The 16108-nt window shown below is 41.5% G+C and overlaps 2 protein-coding genes across 2 annotated transcripts; one reads left to right on the top strand and one right to left on the bottom strand.

The window, feature by feature from the left end:
- Positions 1 to 361: 361 nt before the first annotated feature.
- LOC107742169 (zinc finger protein 436) lies at positions 362 to 4757 on the bottom strand. The gene is made up of 4 exons (XM_016555068.1): positions 4458 to 4757; positions 3682 to 4002; positions 3323 to 3351; positions 362 to 2583 (listed from the first exon to the last, which is right to left on the bottom strand). Exons 1-4 carry the CDS (start codon positions 4657 to 4659, stop codon positions 1141 to 1143), a joined length of 1995 nt encoding a protein of 664 aa, XP_016410554.1. The 5' UTR covers positions 4660 to 4757; the 3' UTR covers positions 362 to 1140.
- Positions 4758 to 6481: 1724 nt separating this feature from the next.
- LOC107742164 (PH and SEC7 domain-containing protein 1) lies at positions 6482 to 16108 on the top strand. Its single transcript, XM_016555065.1, has 15 exons — positions 6482 to 6504; positions 6728 to 6856; positions 7468 to 8027; positions 8296 to 8380; positions 9499 to 10495; positions 10577 to 10657; positions 10756 to 10927; positions 11057 to 11146; positions 11232 to 11275; positions 11347 to 11519; positions 12622 to 12692; positions 12891 to 13036; positions 13114 to 13258; positions 14168 to 14314; positions 14993 to 16108. Exons 3-15 carry the CDS (start codon positions 7626 to 7628, stop codon positions 15275 to 15277), a joined length of 2838 nt encoding a protein of 945 aa, XP_016410551.1. The 5' UTR covers positions 6482 to 6504; positions 6728 to 6856; positions 7468 to 7625; the 3' UTR covers positions 15278 to 16108.

The raw sequence follows: 16108 nt of genomic DNA, 5'->3' as shown, positions 1-16108 counted from the left end.
TGATTTTTCTAAAAAATGATGTCTGAATAATGAAGTAAAGCAAAGCTGCTACAGTCCAGTAAGTGTTTATCTTGACATATTACTATACTAACAATATCAAAGTTACTGTCACGTTTTGACAAAAATCAGTAAAGATTCGACAGCAAACAGACACGTGAAGCACAAGCTAAAGGTGGACATTTGTACAATTATATTAAAGACCTTTTACTTGATAAAAAAAAAAAAAGTCTAAACTGTCAATCAGATGAGAGTAGTACATGTAGTAGATTGTGTGTGACAGGTTTAACAGCAGGACATTTGTACAATTATATTAAAGACCTTTTACTTGATAAAAAAAAAAAAGTCTAAACTGTCAATCAGATGAGAGTAGTACATGTAGTAGATTGTGTGCGACAGGTTTAACAGCTAAGTTTGATCATGTTAATCATTTAGAGGCCTAGAAATTCATGGTGATACAGCATCTTTATAGGATTAATATGACTGAGCTTAATGAACAGTGACACGGTATGGTCTTCAGTAATGATCACTGGAGCTCAAATACTACTAAATCTAAAGATTCAAACAGTACACTGACCTATTTAAAAAGCTTTATTCTGTCACTGAAGCTTTGAGTTAACATTTAAGAGGAGTTGAAATTATTCACATTAATTCACAATACAATAGAGAACATCTTATAGAAGGTGCTTAAGTTAAATTGCATTTAATCTAAGATGTGCTTACATCATAACTGATATTTAACAAACGAGGTCATACAGGACGACAGCATTAATTTCTAATGAACATAATTCATACAGTCACAGACAGAAAACACACTGTCTAAAGGAATGAAGACCTATCTATATTATCAAACATCAGTACAGTATGTGTGCTGTGCAACGTGCCAAAAACTACCATGATAATGCCATGGTATTCCTTAAACATGAATATGACAACCGGTCAGTATTAGAGATGAACATCAGATCTCATGATCCTTATAATTCAATGCATGTCAATTATATTTTCAATCACAGGAACCATCATTTCAATCCAACGGTCACTGTAGCCCAGCAGATTCAACATGTTTATTGTAAGAAGCGATACTGAGGAACATGATGAGGAAGATGAATGAAGATGCAGAAACACGTTACGGTCTGGTCACAGTTACTCTGTGTCAAGCGCAGCAGCAGCGCTCCGGTCGCCTTCATTCTTGGCTGTCATGTGCAGTTTCTGGTGTTTCTTCAGAGACGACTGGTCACTGTATTTCCTGTCGCAGTGCGTGCAGCAATACAGCTTCTCTTTGGAGTGGACCAGCTCGTGTCTCTTGAGGTGTCCGGCCCGGCTGAAGCTCTTATCGCAGTGCGAGCAGGTGTGCAGTTTCTCTCCGGTGTGTGTTAATTGGTGCAGTTTCAGGCTACTGGCCACCGTGAAGCGCTTCCCGCACTCACCACAGCCGTACGGCCTCTCGCCGGTGTGCATGCGCTTGTGGATGGTCAGATGCCCGGCCTGGCTGAAGGTCTTGGTGCACAGCTCGCAGCGGTACGGCTTTTCGCCCGTGTGGATGCGGTAGTGTGTTTTAAGGTCGCCCATACCGATAAACCTCTTCCCGCACTGGCCGCAGGCGTACGGCTTCTCTCCGGTGTGGACTCTCTGGTGGCTCCTCAGGTTTCCGGCGTTGGTGAAGGTTTTGCTACATACGGTGCAGGTGTATGGCCGCTCGCCCGTGTGGGTCCGTAGGTGGACTTTAAGCTGGTTGTGTTCGTTGAATCGTTTGCCGCAGTGCGGGCAGCAGTACGGCCTCTCGCCTGTGTGGATCCTCTTGTGGATGCGCAGCTGGCCCTGGTGGCCGTAGCTCTTCCCGCACAGGTTACAGGCGAAGGGTCTTTCTCCCGTGTGCGTGCGCTGGTGGTTCTTCAGGAGATCGGCTCGGTCGAACCCCTTCCCGCACTGGCCGCAGATGTGCGTCTTCTCCGAGCTTTGAGATCTCAAGTGGATGCTGAGCGATGCTTCGTGCTTGAAGCTCTTGTTAAACTGACCGCAGGAATAGTTTGGTCTCAGCTCTTGTGAGTTTGGCGGCGACGCCGTCATATGAAGCAATCCAGAAGATCCCTCATTGGACAGTCTGTCTGGATTGGACTCTTCATCAAAGATGATATCGGGCTCCGGTGACTCCCGTACTTCCTCCTCCAACGCTGCATGTCTGCTGCACTCACCCTCATCAACATGATAAAGGTGTTTGTCTGACACTACCGTTACTTTAACATCACAGTCATTAGAGTTGATCTCTGGCTCTAAAGGACGTTTAAATAAAGCGTGACGTTCAGAGTCAAAGTTCTCGTTAGTATCCTCTATTTTTATTTCTTTACTGGTGTATTTAGGAGAAGCATGAGGATTTGAAAGGTCAACGGCACATCCATCCTCTGTGTCTGGGTCAGCCTTTACAAATAAACATGTTGTTGCACAATCCTTGTTTAGTTGGAACGGCGTGACATCTGTGGTTTGTGATTTTGTACGGCTGCACAGTAAATCAGCCATCTTCGTCTGATCATTGTATTCACTCATTTGAGCAGATGAAGTCTGGCTGAAAGTGTCTCTTGAAAAGTCAAGCTGAGAGTTTTAGCTTTTAGTTTTAATTACTTTTTCTTATATGTAAGTCGCTTTGGATAAAAGCGTCTGCTAAATGACAAAGTAAAAAAGTAAAGATTTCAGTTTTACATACATTCTAAATCATAAACATCGTAAAGACATCTTCTAAACGTCTATTTGACATCTGATAGGAAACGTCCTATAGACGTATTGCAGATGAGCAAACACTCTAAAAAATACGTCTTGCAGATGTAAATGCAGACGTCAAATAGACGTCTCCGAGATGTACCTGTGCTATTACGTCTGCAAGATGTCTATTAAAGATTGCTTGATCTGGAAAGCATCTGCTGTGTACAAACATCTGATAGACGTCTTTAAGATTTCAGTTTTACATACATTCTAAATCATAAACATCGTAAAGACATCTTCTAAACGTCTATTTGACATCTGATAGGAAACGTCCTATAGACGTATTGCAGATGAGCAAACACTCTAAAAAATACGTCTTGCAGATGTAAATGCAGACGTCAAATAGACGTCTCCGAGATGTACCTGTGCTATCAGGGTTATGACAGAGTGAATTGTTTTTTTTAAGAAACTAATACGTCACCCCTTGTCACACGTTGTTATTTACATTTACTTGTATATCAGATGTGTTTGCAAATGATAATCACAGAAGGGATAACTCAAATGCACAGCTCTTATGTACAACATTATCATTTGCACGCATTAACCAAAAAACAGCGCAGTGTATACTAACTATGACATCATTTTCCAAATTGCACGCACCTGTTTTGACATAATTTGTCCTTTTTTCTTTTGCACAAAGTCGTTTTCTCAGATCTTCATTTTCGGACTCAATTCGCTGAATTTTAAGCTGATACTCGCCGACTGTTTGCTCCACTGAATCCAGAACGTCACTGACCGTCGCGCGGAAGATTTCATTTAATGAAGATTCAAGAAAGGCTTTTAAATCGCCAAACTTCGCCATTTCAACAAATACACGGAGCCGCAGTGACCGCGAAACAACCCTGAGCGCCGCCGGACTCACCGCTGCCCCCGCAGGATTGGAAGAAACTTACAGCCGCTCTGATTGCTTGTTTCGATATGCTTTTCAGCGATTCTCCAACGAGTCAAAGTTCTCGTTAGTATCCTCTATTTTTATTTCTTTACTGGTGTATTTAGGAGAAGCATGAGGATTTGAAAGGTCAACGGCACATCCATCCTCTGTGTCTGGGTCAGCCTTTACAAATAAACATGTTGTTGCACAATCCTTGTTTAGTTGGAACGGCGTGACATCTGTGGTTTGTGATTTTGTACGGCTGCACAGTAAATCAGCCATCTTCGTCTGATCATTGTATTCACTCATTTGAGCAGATGAAGTCTGGCTGAAAGTGTCTCTTGAAAAGTCAAGCTGAGCCACAACACAGTCTTCATCTTCTGCAACACACACACACACACACACAAAAACATCTAGTTACTGGCCAACATGAGATGTCCAAAATAAATCATGAGTAACAAAGAAAAACACGCTGATCTCCGAAGAGTTAAACTCTTGCAGAGGATTAAAATAAGAGTTTACATAAAACCATAACTGGTTGAAATACATAACAGATTATAACAGACAGCAGTTTCGTTTGATGGATTAAATGTTGCTGTCTGTTCCCAGATAGCACATGCACGTCTGCAAGATGTCTGTTAAAGATCTCTTCATCTGGAAAGCATCTGCCGTGTACAAACATCTGATAGACGTCTTTAAGATTTAATAAGTAGATTTAGAATAAGTATCGCTTTTTATTTCTCCTCTTTCCTACTACTTGTATCATTTGCACGCATTAACCAAAAAACAGCGCAGTGTATACTAACTATGACATCATTTTCCAAATTGCACGCACCTGTTTTGACATAATTTGTCCTTTTTTCTTTTGCACAAAGTCGTTTTCTCAGATCTTCATTTTCGGACTCAATTCGCTGAATTTTAAGCTGATACTCGCCGACTGTTTGCTCCACTGAATCCAGAACGTCACTGACCGTCGCGCGGAAGATTTCATTTAATGAAGATTCAAGAAAGGCTTTTAAATCGCCAAACTTCGCCATTTCAACAAATACACGGAGCCGCAGTGACCGCGAAACAACCCTGAGCGCCGCCGGACTCACCGCTGCCCCCGCAGGATTGGAAGAAACTTACAGCCGCTCTGATTGCTTGTTTCGATATGCTTTTCAGCGATTCTCCAACGAATATTTCTGCATTCTGCTAACAGTTATCAGTAGCAGGCTAGCAGCAGCAGTTTTACTTCAGATAATAACACGTTCACTCCTTTTAATTTTTTGCTCTTTTGTTAGTGTTGACTGCTTTTATTGTCCTCATTTGTAAGTCGCTTTGGATAAAAGCGTCTGCTAAATGACTAAATGTAAATGTATGTATCCTTAAGACCTTAAGACTAACGACAGCATTTGTTCTGAAAGCCATTCACGAGTCTACCCACATGAAAAAAATACTATAGTAATTTATAGTAAATACTATAGTGTTTTTGAACCATACTATAGTAAAGTGTATTATACTGTATTTACAACCCTTTGTTAATTAATGCTACAGCATACTGTAGTATTAACTATAGTGAACTAATAAACTGTGATAAATACTGTAGTATACTTTAGATTGTGTACTACAGTAAAATGTAGAGTACTGTAGTATAATATACCCTATAGTTGTAGAAAACGTAGTACAGTATTGGGTAAAGTAATTTGTTTATATTACTATAGTTGTTATGTTACCACAGCAACTATAGAATTACCACAACAAATTAAAGTATGCTATAGTATGGTTCAAAAACACTATAGTATTTACTATAAATTACTATAGTATTTTTTCAGTCTCTTTTTGTTAGTCTTTGTCTCTGGATCAATGACATGACAACACAATTCATACAAAACTATCCATACAGTGACTATTCTGTGGTTAACATTTTTGTGAGTTATACGCTATACTGACATATTGTAGGATAATGTGTTGCTCTCCAGAGTCTTGGGACTGGCCATCAGATGTTTCCCCGCTCAGAGAACAGCGGTGAGTGTGGATGGATGGATGGATGATGGATGGATCAAGTCCTTACAGGTACCAGTTTTACCTGCTGACTGAGGAATGTGGGCGGGGCGCTCAGGTGTCAGGTGTCTTTCGCTTTTGCCAACAGCCAATCGTATGGTCATTTTCCTGTAGACGCGCATCGGTTTTCAATTCGTAGTATTTTCACAGATGTCTCGCAGAAAAAAAAGCCGGTGAGTGAAAATTGTCCGGTGCTGAATGAGCGCGGGGTTTTGTTTTTTTTTGGCGTTGACTTTTGTGTGTCATTTGAACCAAAGCTGTACTTGCAAAATGTAAAAAATGCTGTTGGACTTGTTTGCGAAGGTTTTTTTTTTTAAAACGACCGTCGCATCAAGTCGGGCAGCACGGATTTAATGAATTCATTTTATAGATCTGATTCACGTAAAGATGAAGCTGAAAAGAAAATCAATTCTGAAAGATTTGTTTTTAATTCATTTGCTCTCTTGTTTGTGTGTAGCCTAATAACACTTTTCAAATGTAGCTACCTTTTCATAGACTGTCCATTTAACTGCTGTGACCCGAATGCATAATAATATCATGCTTTTTGTATCATCTCAGTCCCCTTTAACTTTTGAACTTGTATGAATGTCATGAATAGTGTTTAAAGTGTTTTGTTATGTTATTGTTTAAACACATTCTGAACTTCACAGATGATCAGATGAAGATTAAAATGTGTTGTAATGAAACCGTTTATGTCACTGGACTGTGAAAGTGTCAGAAACATGAGACGCCTTAGGAGGCATTTTCATATTCATGTTTTCTACAGCACAGGAAGTGTGAGGTGATGTGAGGAGCAGCAGGAAGTGATGTGCTGATCTATAATCTATTACTGTTGGAGGGTCAGTTCATGTTTCATCTCAGTGTCTCTCTGTCAGGCTTAGATTGTGTTTATCTGTGCTAATGGTGATTATAGTGATTCTAACTGCAAGGGGGAAAAAACTCACTGAGTTTCACTGTCTTGCAGTATCTGTCTTCGTCTCGCCCAGCACCCTCAACTGTCTCTCTCTCTGTGTTTGTCTGTCTCACTTTCTCTCTCTCTCTCTCTCTCTCTCTCTCTGTCAGTGGAGGTTGTTTGTGGTCAGGAAGTGTAAATGTGCCTCAGTGCTGCTTGAGCAAAAGTCATTGCAGAGCACATCCGCTCTGTGTGTCTTTAAAAGAGTACAGAAGGCTTCACTGAAGGACACGGCTGAGGTGAGCTCCATTCTCTACATTTGTTTAAACCATCATCACATTAGATATTATAAATCAAGTCATTGATTTAGTCGTGTGCTGTTTGTTAGGAGAATGTGAACATGCAAACCAGGCATGTTGCTTATGGAGGACTCCATTGCCTTATAAATGACATGTAAATAATTTATTGCTCATTTCTGTGTGTGGTTTTGACAGACTGTTTCAGCACTGCAAACAGTGACTCTGATCCTGTCGTTTGGACTTTTATCATGAGAAGTGTATAATTATCAAATAAACCTGATTCTACAGATGCTCTTTGCAGTGTCAGCATGATGGTTTATATTGTCTTTATTTATATTGCCTTTGTTGTGTAAATGCTGAACACAAGTAGCTGTTCCACGGATTGTCTATTAAATTGACTGAAATTCATGTTTCAGCGGTCTCATGCACATGGCTGTAAAGTGTCGTGGTTTTGTGGTGTCATAGCTGCGTAGATATGATGGCTAATGAAAGGGTTTTATCTCTACCGATGCACTTTAGACAGAAGTGAACATTTACATACTCAAAATGTTTGATTATATGCAGTACTGAATGATCATGATATAGATGTAATTTGTTTTCTGAAATCTCAGGCTCTTGGAGTTTGTTGGTTGAAGATTTTGGTAGGTGTGGGAGGAAACTGTGTTTCTGAGCGACAATCTCAAAATGGATGCCCTGCTCATCACGGAGGACAAAGACTGACACGAGCTCTTCCTAAACTGTTCATGATGACCATCTGAATGAGAAGACTATGGAGGATATTGAAGACTATCTGGAATCTGAACCTTACCTGGAGGCCATGCAGTACATAGAGAGGATGAAACAGGAGAATGAAAGTAGCCTTGAGAACGAGACCATCCCGAGGAAGAGCTGCGTGGGTCTGGACGTGCCAGATAACGGTGTGTCTTTGTACCCCGTCACTGTTCCCTGTGCTCCTCTCTCTTACGCTACTGTGCAATGGGATGCCCCAGAAACGCCCACAGAGCCTCCCGGATCATCTGAGACTGAACTAGACTCCATTACCGAGCCAAGGATCGACTGGACATTGGATCTACCATCTGCAGACCTCCATCATATCACAAATCAGGACGCCATTGTTGATTTCTTACCTGAAGCCGAGTCACAACTAGACGTTAAACTTGTGTCTTCCCAGGTATGTCAGTAAAACCGGAAGGGCCTTGTGGTTTTTCTGGTAGACATGTTCTTGTATCAGTAACCAGTGACCTGCTTTCTGAATACTGTGCGTGTGTGTGCACTTTTTAAAGTGAGTTGAACAACTTTCAAAACGTACAGTATAGTTTGTTTGAATGAATTACAATATCAGATTGAGTTGGCTTAGAATTGACCAGAAGAAAAAGATGGCAAATGTTTATTTGTTTGAGTGAAATTAATGTGTTCTAAAGTTTTTTTCCCTCCAATAGACATGTGATGCTCAGAATTCAGATATACAAACACAACTGGCACTTTTACATGAAGAGCCCCCCATGTCATTTGCAGATGTCAATGGTAACGTTTTAAGTCTAAATTATTTGATCATGTTTTTTGTAAGGTGATGTGATTTGAATAATAGAAGTGCTTTAAATCATATTGGGGTGTGGTTGTAATTGTGTGACAGTTGTGAAATGGCCATGTGTTCGTCAGCTGTGAATGTTGAACTGTTTGCTGACTCAGTCGATTTCGCTTCTTCTTCATGAGTTTTGTTGCATAACCTTTAAAGGGGTCATATGAGGCGGTTTCAATTTTTCCTTTCTCTTTGGAGTGTTACAAGCTCTTGGTGCATAAAGAAGATCTGTAAAGTTGCAAAGACTAAAGTCTCAAATCCAAAGAGATATTCTTTATAAACGTTAAGTGTCAGCCACACCTACCTAAAACGGCTCGTTCTAACACGCCCCCACATACCTATGTCACTATGTGGGAAGATTTGCATAACGCCAAATGTTCACGCAAAGAAAGAAGGCGTAACTTTTATTCTCGCTGTAGTATTGTTGCCGCCGCCGCCATGTCGTGAAGGCGCTGTGTGCTTCGTTGTGAAAGCGAAACTACTTTGTTTGGCCTTCCAAAAGAGGACGATATCGCTTCGTCATGCCTGGAGCTGATCCGTGCTTGTCGCTGAGGAAATACTTCAACTTCGCGCTGTCATCGCCGGATCGGCTTTCACCGTGGAGTCCAGCCCGGGCTCGTCACATGTGGTTGCCGCAGGCATCACAATATGGTAAGGGACGTAACATTTCCGTCACACGCTTGAGGAATTCGGCCAATCACAATGCACTGGATAGCTGGCCAATCAGAGCACACCTCGCTTTTTCAGACCGATGAGCTTTGTAAAAATCGACGCGTTTCAGAAAAGCGGGGCATAGAGGAGAAACAATAATGTACAGTATGTGGAAAATAATGTGTTTTTTGAACCTTAAACCGCATAAACATTTCATTACACCAAATACACAAAATAATGTTCTTTTTAGCAGCATCATATGACCCCTTTAAAATTTGGCCGCTTGCACATCAGTTTCCCATCAGCCTTTACATTCCTAGAGGTTTGGACTTGGTGTTGTTTTGTAGGATCTTTTGTTGTTCTTAGAAATCAATATGGCATGGAAGTATTTATCTGTGCTGTTTTCCATCAGATTCCAGAGAAGATGTGACTGAAGAGCATCCTGAACCTTCTGATGATATTCAGATCTTTATGGACGCACGAGACTCAGAGATTCGACTGGGTCAAATCAGCTCACAGTCACATGAAGAGAAGGAACCTGACACGTTAGTCCTTCCCCAAATGACTTTTGCCCATGAGGAAACCACAGATTCAGGCAGTGAAAAGCAAACAAGAGAGTGGACTGAGACCGAAGCAAACGGAGAATCATCAGACGCAAGAACCGATATTCAGGATCAGATTCAAGGACCTGATCAATGTCCGGAAAAGGAAGAGTCAATTCCTCCAGAGGTCCAGCCTGATCAATCACAGGATGCCATCATTACAGGCCCAACAGAACCACCAGAGCAGCTGTCAGACCTTATGGACAATTCAGTGGAACTCGAGGAAGTAATACTGACACAAGAGCCAGAAAAGATAAGCACAACTGTTACAGTGACAGAGATGAACCAGAATAATGGCACTTTACAACATGCAGAAGAGATTCAGGACCACTCAGAGCAATTCAACGCACAAGACCAAGAATATGTAGAAAAACCTGTAGGTTCAGAACAAAAGTCTGAACCTGAAAATGGGCTGTCAGAACAAGCAGAGTCTGAGCTGAGTGAGCAGCCCGAGCAGTTCGGATGTCCAGATGAGAACGAATCCTCAGAGCAGATCCAGTGTTCAGATGAGGAGAAACCCTGCGAGCAGACGCCACAATCAGAGATGGAGCCATCAGAGAGTTCAGACGCATCCAGTGACATGAACCAACCTACAGCGCTGACAGACGTAGCACAACATGTACAGGATATGACATCAGAGTGCCGTATGCAGGATGAGCTGCCTGTTCTAGACACGAAAACTGCTGGTGCCTGCATCAACGATAGCGTTGAGGTCATGGGCAGGGCCGAGGCTCAACGGTTGGCTGAGAAGCTCTACAGATTGGACGGTTTTCAGCGTACAGATGTGGTCAGACATCTGGACAAAGAGTAAGTCTTTACACAACATTAAGTGTCATGCAAGTATTTGTATTTCCACCAAATCTTACCATTTGCTGTTTCTTTTGATAGCAACGAGTTCAGTCATACTGTTGGGGAAGAGTACCTCAAATTCTTTGACTTCACCAACCAAAGTCTGGAGCAAGCGCTCCGGTAAGCTTCTCATTCCCAACATCTGAGCACACAATGAGGAGATGCGTCAAGAGATCGCTTTTCAAAACAGGTGTTTTTGGGCTCTTCCTGATTCTTAGGTCATTTCTGAAGGAGGTGGTTTTGATCGGTGAAACTCAGGAGCGCGAAAGAGTCCTGCAGCACTTCTCCTCTCGTTTCCATCAGTGTAATCCTGACACATCCTCCTCAGCGGGATCTGTGCTCACGCTCACGTGTGCCGTAATGCTGCTTAACACAGACCTGCATGGACAAGTGAGTCTCATGTAACTCGAACAATCATAGAAAAAGATTAAGTCCCTAAACTCCAATACCTGGAGGAGTCCAGGTAATGTCACCTGATCAACTACAGTCTTTGAGAGAGTAACTCTTTTGTGTCATCAGAATGTTGGGAAGCCCATGTCTTCAGCTGAATTTGTGTCAAATCTGGATGGCATGAATGGAGGCGAGAATTTCAGCAAGGACTATCTGAAGGTGTGAGCACCAAATCTTCATCCCGAGTTGTTCACGTGTTGCATTATAAGCTCAGTAGTAATTCTGTTTCTTCTGTCTCTTTCAGAGTCTCTACAGCTCCATCAAGAGTGATCCACTGCAGTGGGCCATGTGAGTAAACTGACCTGCAGTGCTGATCTGACTTTGATCTGATGTTTCATCATGTTTATCTCTGTTCCTAGAGAGGAGGAGTTTCTGGCTAAATCCATGATGCTCGAGCAGGATTTGGACCAGGATGGACTTCTGCGCTCAAAGAGTAACCCGTTCCAGGATCTCCCTCACGACACCAAGGCCACCGTGTTCCAGAAAGGCTTTTTAAAGCGCAAAGCGCATGCAGACATTGATGGCAAACGCAGTGAGTCGCAGTGTGGATAAAGACAAGTGTGATGTACAGTAGTCGGTATTTAGGAGGCTACATTCACCAGACAGCATTTAGACACATTTCTGTGTGCAGCTCTTCAGTAGCGTAACTGATCAATATTCAACAAAAAAAGAGCAATTAACTTTAACATTTTATTTTAAAAAACTATCATAGTCCTTCCAAAAAACAGAGTTTGAATATCAACAACATTACTGCTCACAGCAGACAATTTGAAGTATGATTTTAGGAGAATTTATGTTTGTTGAGGCAGTGTTCACTGTGCTGCTGACACTCTAGTCACTAATACCTGTTTGACACGTGAACCGTGTGCAGTCCATATGTAGTCCTTGTGCTGTACGTGTACAGTACATGTGGTGCAGAAGCAGCACGGGCTCATTGTGCTTTTACATCCACGGCAATATACCACAAACACAACATTAATTCCCTATCTTGATTTCAAATCCAAATGTTGATACTGAAAATGCTTTTTTAGCATTGTGATTCTTTTTACACAGTACAATAATACAATCTTTCATAGACATATTCACATGTAAACACAATAAATATAAACAATGTATAATTCAATTACATTTAATTCTATATAGATTTACATATTAAGTTGCTCAAGCAAGTGGCAAAACATTTCCTATAGCCTACTTTTTTACGTTAAAGGTAGTAGGCTATCACAAACATAAATCTTTATGCAGGTCAGAAAGAACATTTTTCTACCTCCACGAGTGCCATCTGATATGATGCCTCATTTATCTAATGCGCTTTTCCTTGCTTTAAACCTAGCCAAAAAGCCATGTGTAACCTGTAAACACAGGCACAGGCAAAAAAACACACACTGCATACGCACTGCAAACAGAGTATGTGTGAAACGGGCCTTAGACTCTCTTCAACTAGTATAGAAGAATAATTCAACCCCTTTAAAGCACCACCGATAAAAACAGAAAAAATCTAGCGGACCTCACAAATTAACTTGTCATTAAGTAATTTTTCAAATGTTTAGTCAATGAGTTGTGCATCCTGATCCCTAGAGCGCTGGACAGGCAATATTTCACACACACTGATAACCAACTGAACTGATTTACAGCTCCATGGGGGAAACGAAGCTGGAAGACATTTTATGCCATGCTGAAGGGAATGGTGCTTTACCTGCAGAAGGTTTGTTGCCAGATACTGATGCTGGATATTAGTAAGATGTAAATAAATGCATATGGACAGCCAGGGTGGTGACAAACACTCTGTCTTCATGTTTTACCATGCTTTAGCATGTCTGCATTTATATATAATCTTGCCAAAGCATCAATACAAATTTCAGTTAAAACGGTCATAGTTGAGCCGTGTCTCTTGCCTGTCCAGGATGATTACGTGAAGGACTGCCAGAGCTCAGAGGAAGTGGTCAGCGTTCATCACGCTCTGGCGGAGCGAGCTCTGAATTACACCAAACGCCCTCACGTGTTTCGCCTGCAGACGGCCGATTGGAGAGTTTTCCTCTTCGAGGCTGCGTGAGTTTGTGTGCAGATTATTCTTAAACCCAAATCATTTAACAGTTCTGTCTGAGTGATCGTCACGTGTTCTTCAGTTCCACAGAGCAGATGAACTCCTGGATCGGCCGGATCAACCTGGTGTCTGCGCTGTACTCCTCACCTCCGTTTCCCGCTGCTGTTGGCTCTCAGAAAAAGTTCTGTCGGCCCATCCTGCCCGCGACACAGTCCAACCTCATGCTGGTAACAGCCTTTCTGATCTGCTTCTCTGTCCGGGAGTAACTACCCTGTTAAAAAAACAGCATATGCTGGTTAGGTATGTTTTGAAGCATTGCTGCTGGTTTGAGCTGGTCCTTAACTGGTCATGAGCTTATGGTCTTGTGCTGGTCCTGAGCAGGAGCTAGTTGCTTAGGACCAGCACATGACCAGCTTAAACCAGCTAAGGACCAGCTCGAACCAGTAGCAATGCTTCAAAACATACCTAACCAGCATATGCTGTTTTTCTTTCAACAGGGTAAGCCCATTGGTCAACAGTTGTGGGTGGACATGATTGACTACAATTTAAACTTGTCTATCATGGATAGACATGTGCCGGTATTCGGTAATGCGATATATATCACAATAATGAACATGCACGATATTGTTATTGTGGGCACTTCAAAATACCGTGAATAATTATTTAATAAAAATTATTCAGATTTTTTGAATGCATTTTAAGAATACTTTTCCCATCAACTGGTGACAATGCACAACACTGCTGCGCACTCTCATGTAAACAAGCTCGGATGAGAAGTGCATGTGGCGCTGAATGAAAGCGCACATTCACTCTCTGACAGCAGATGGCGCTAAACTGAACTAAATATCGTGATAATACTACATACTGTGATAAAAGCATTAGCAATTAATCGCAGCATGAAAGTTTGATACAGTCACATGCCTAATCACGGACAATATCCCTGAATACACATTCACTCCAATAACAAAAACTATGACCATATCTATATTAGCATCCATCCACACCAAAGGCCAATAATTGTGTCTGTAGTTAGACACCAGCTTCCCTGTTCTTTAATTTCTTTAAGAGTCGTTCAGCATGTCAAGCATCGTTTAGGGTGTGGATCGGTGTATTTGCATCTGTTATTGTTTTCACAGGACAAACAGCTGCAGTCGCATGCGGCCATGTTGCACAGCTTCCAGCAGGACCTGACGTCCCTCCAGCAGGAGGCGCCAGACAGCAAAAAGAGCAAAGCCAGAGAGCTGGAGGAGCTCAGGCAGAGAGAGGAGTACTTACAGTACGAGGTGTGTGTTTGTCACCTTCTCATAATACATAATGCATTTCACTTACAAACTCCAGAGGCCTGATGTATAAATGACACACACACACACAAGATTAGTGAGATAAAAGTATCGCCAATGGGCTGAGAAAAACAGATGCTCATGTTCTGAAAACAAGTCAACTTTCTGCATCTCAGGTGAATTTCTCTCAGTTTATTGGGATAGTTCACCCAAAAATGTTCTGTCGTTGTTTACTCACCCTGAGACCTGTTCCATGATGACAGATTTGTCTTTTTTTGGGTGAACAATCCCGTTTAGATATTTTTGCAGGAAAACAAGATTTTAAGCGGTGTGATACTTACAGTCAGTATTATCTCTTAATTTGCTATTTTTTAGTACTGTTAAAAGCAGTAGTGTCACATTTCTGGACGTCACTATGCATATGGAAATGAAATGCAGATGATAAAAACAGCATTTTATGATCATTTCAGGATAGAGGATAGGGAATAGAGCTTTTGTATGCGCCATATTTCACTAATCATCATCAAAAGCTTTTAGCAAAAGCTTTTTTCATCAAAAAAGGCCGCAGATGACATGAAAGCTTTTAACCCTTACTATGTTGTATCATTTTTCATGCTGTAACTCAGTTTAATTCCACTGTAGAAGGTGTGAGTGAAGACTGTTGTCTGCTGCTTTTCACAGAAGTCTCGTTATGAAGTCTATCTTAAAGTTCTGGAGGCCTGGCAGGCGCTGGAGAAGTCTGATTCATCGGTCGGAGACAAACTGAATGTGTTTGATGAGGGATTGTGGAGAGGAGTGATGGATGAGCAGCAGGATGAGGCCGATGCTGGGATGAAGCGATCTCACTCCAGTCCGTCTCTGGAGTTAGAAACACCTCCTCAGCCTGTCGTCACTGTCAGACGCAACATCTCAGAGAGACGGACCTATCGAAAGATCGTAATTCCCCGCCGTAACAAAGAGCTTTGAAAAAATCAGGACTACAGTGTCTGAACTCTTACACACAAACTGTCGAGATATGCTTGAAGCACTTGAATCCTTTAAGATTTTACGTCATTTAATATATTTTTTAAGTCTGTCCCATCCAAAGTAAAAATAGCAACAACTGTAGTCTTTTTAAATTCCACTTTTTTTTGCACAATACTCTTATTAATTGACCCTGTTCATACCGTCCACAAGAGAGAGATGTTTTTCAAGATGTTTAAATGAAGGACAAGATCCAAGTCATTAGTTCTTACCTCACATCTTAATAAGAGTTCCTGCATTTAATGTGTCGTCAGCAGAACCATAGTAAAGCACATTTTCCTCTGAATGCGCTGTTGCTGAATGGCTTTTGTGTATCAAGTGTTTGTGAATATCTCATATCCTTTCCTTTAAGCAACAGCCGTCATTAAGCTCAGATGCTGAGGATGTGTGTGATGGATTGTGCCTTTAGGCTCTGGATGCTCAGGATGTGTCACTTGATAAAGATCTGAAAAGCCAATATCAGATAATGCCGCCTGTTGACACGTAAACAGATTGTGAGGAAAAACAATCAAACTGTCAGTGAGTTAGAAAATGACTGAACGCCATGTTATACCACGTTATAAAGCACCAGTGTAAGTACAAATGTGCCTCTAAATATGCTGATTAATTTGTATACTTGAGCGATTTGAAATCCTGCAACTGCTGGATAGAATTATGTTTAAGAAACCTACATGAACACACATTCCTCATAGAGTGTTGCAAAACAGAATTTAAGAATGTCTGTTATTTTGAATCCACTGCTATAGTCGAGCTGTTTTCACTGTTACACCTTTC

Source organism: Sinocyclocheilus rhinocerous, unplaced genomic scaffold (genome assembly GCF_001515625.1).
Source record: "Sinocyclocheilus rhinocerous isolate Xijiao unplaced genomic scaffold, SAMN03320098_v1.1 scaffold1971, whole genome shotgun sequence".
Taxonomy (NCBI): domain Eukaryota; kingdom Metazoa; phylum Chordata; class Actinopteri; order Cypriniformes; family Cyprinidae; genus Sinocyclocheilus; species Sinocyclocheilus rhinocerous.
This window is presented reverse-complemented; position numbering and strand designations above follow the sequence as displayed.

Excerpts from the sequence above, each read along its gene's own strand:
- LOC107742169 (XM_016555068.1), bottom strand. The coding sequence starts at position 4,659 with ATGGCGAAGTTTGGCGATTTAAAAGCCTTTCTTGAATCTTCATTAAAT. Across the intron at positions 4,003-4,457 it reads GACAAATTATGTCAAAACAG|AAGATGAAGACTGTGTTGTG; the intron begins GTGCGTGCAATT and ends TGTGTGTTGCAG. Across the intron at positions 3,352-3,681 it reads CTTTGACTCGTTGGAGAATC|GTGCGTGCAATTTGGAAAAT; the intron begins GCTGAAAAGCAT and ends ATGTCAAAACAG.
- LOC107742164 (XM_016555065.1), top strand. The coding sequence starts at position 7,626 with ATGGAGGATATTGAAGACTATCTGGAATCTGAACCTTACCTGGAGGCC. Across the intron at positions 8,381-9,498 it reads GTCATTTGCAGATGTCAATG|ATTCCAGAGAAGATGTGACT; the intron begins GTAACGTTTTAA and ends GTTTTCCATCAG. Across the intron at positions 10,928-11,056 it reads ACACAGACCTGCATGGACAA|AATGTTGGGAAGCCCATGTC; the intron begins GTGAGTCTCATG and ends TTGTGTCATCAG.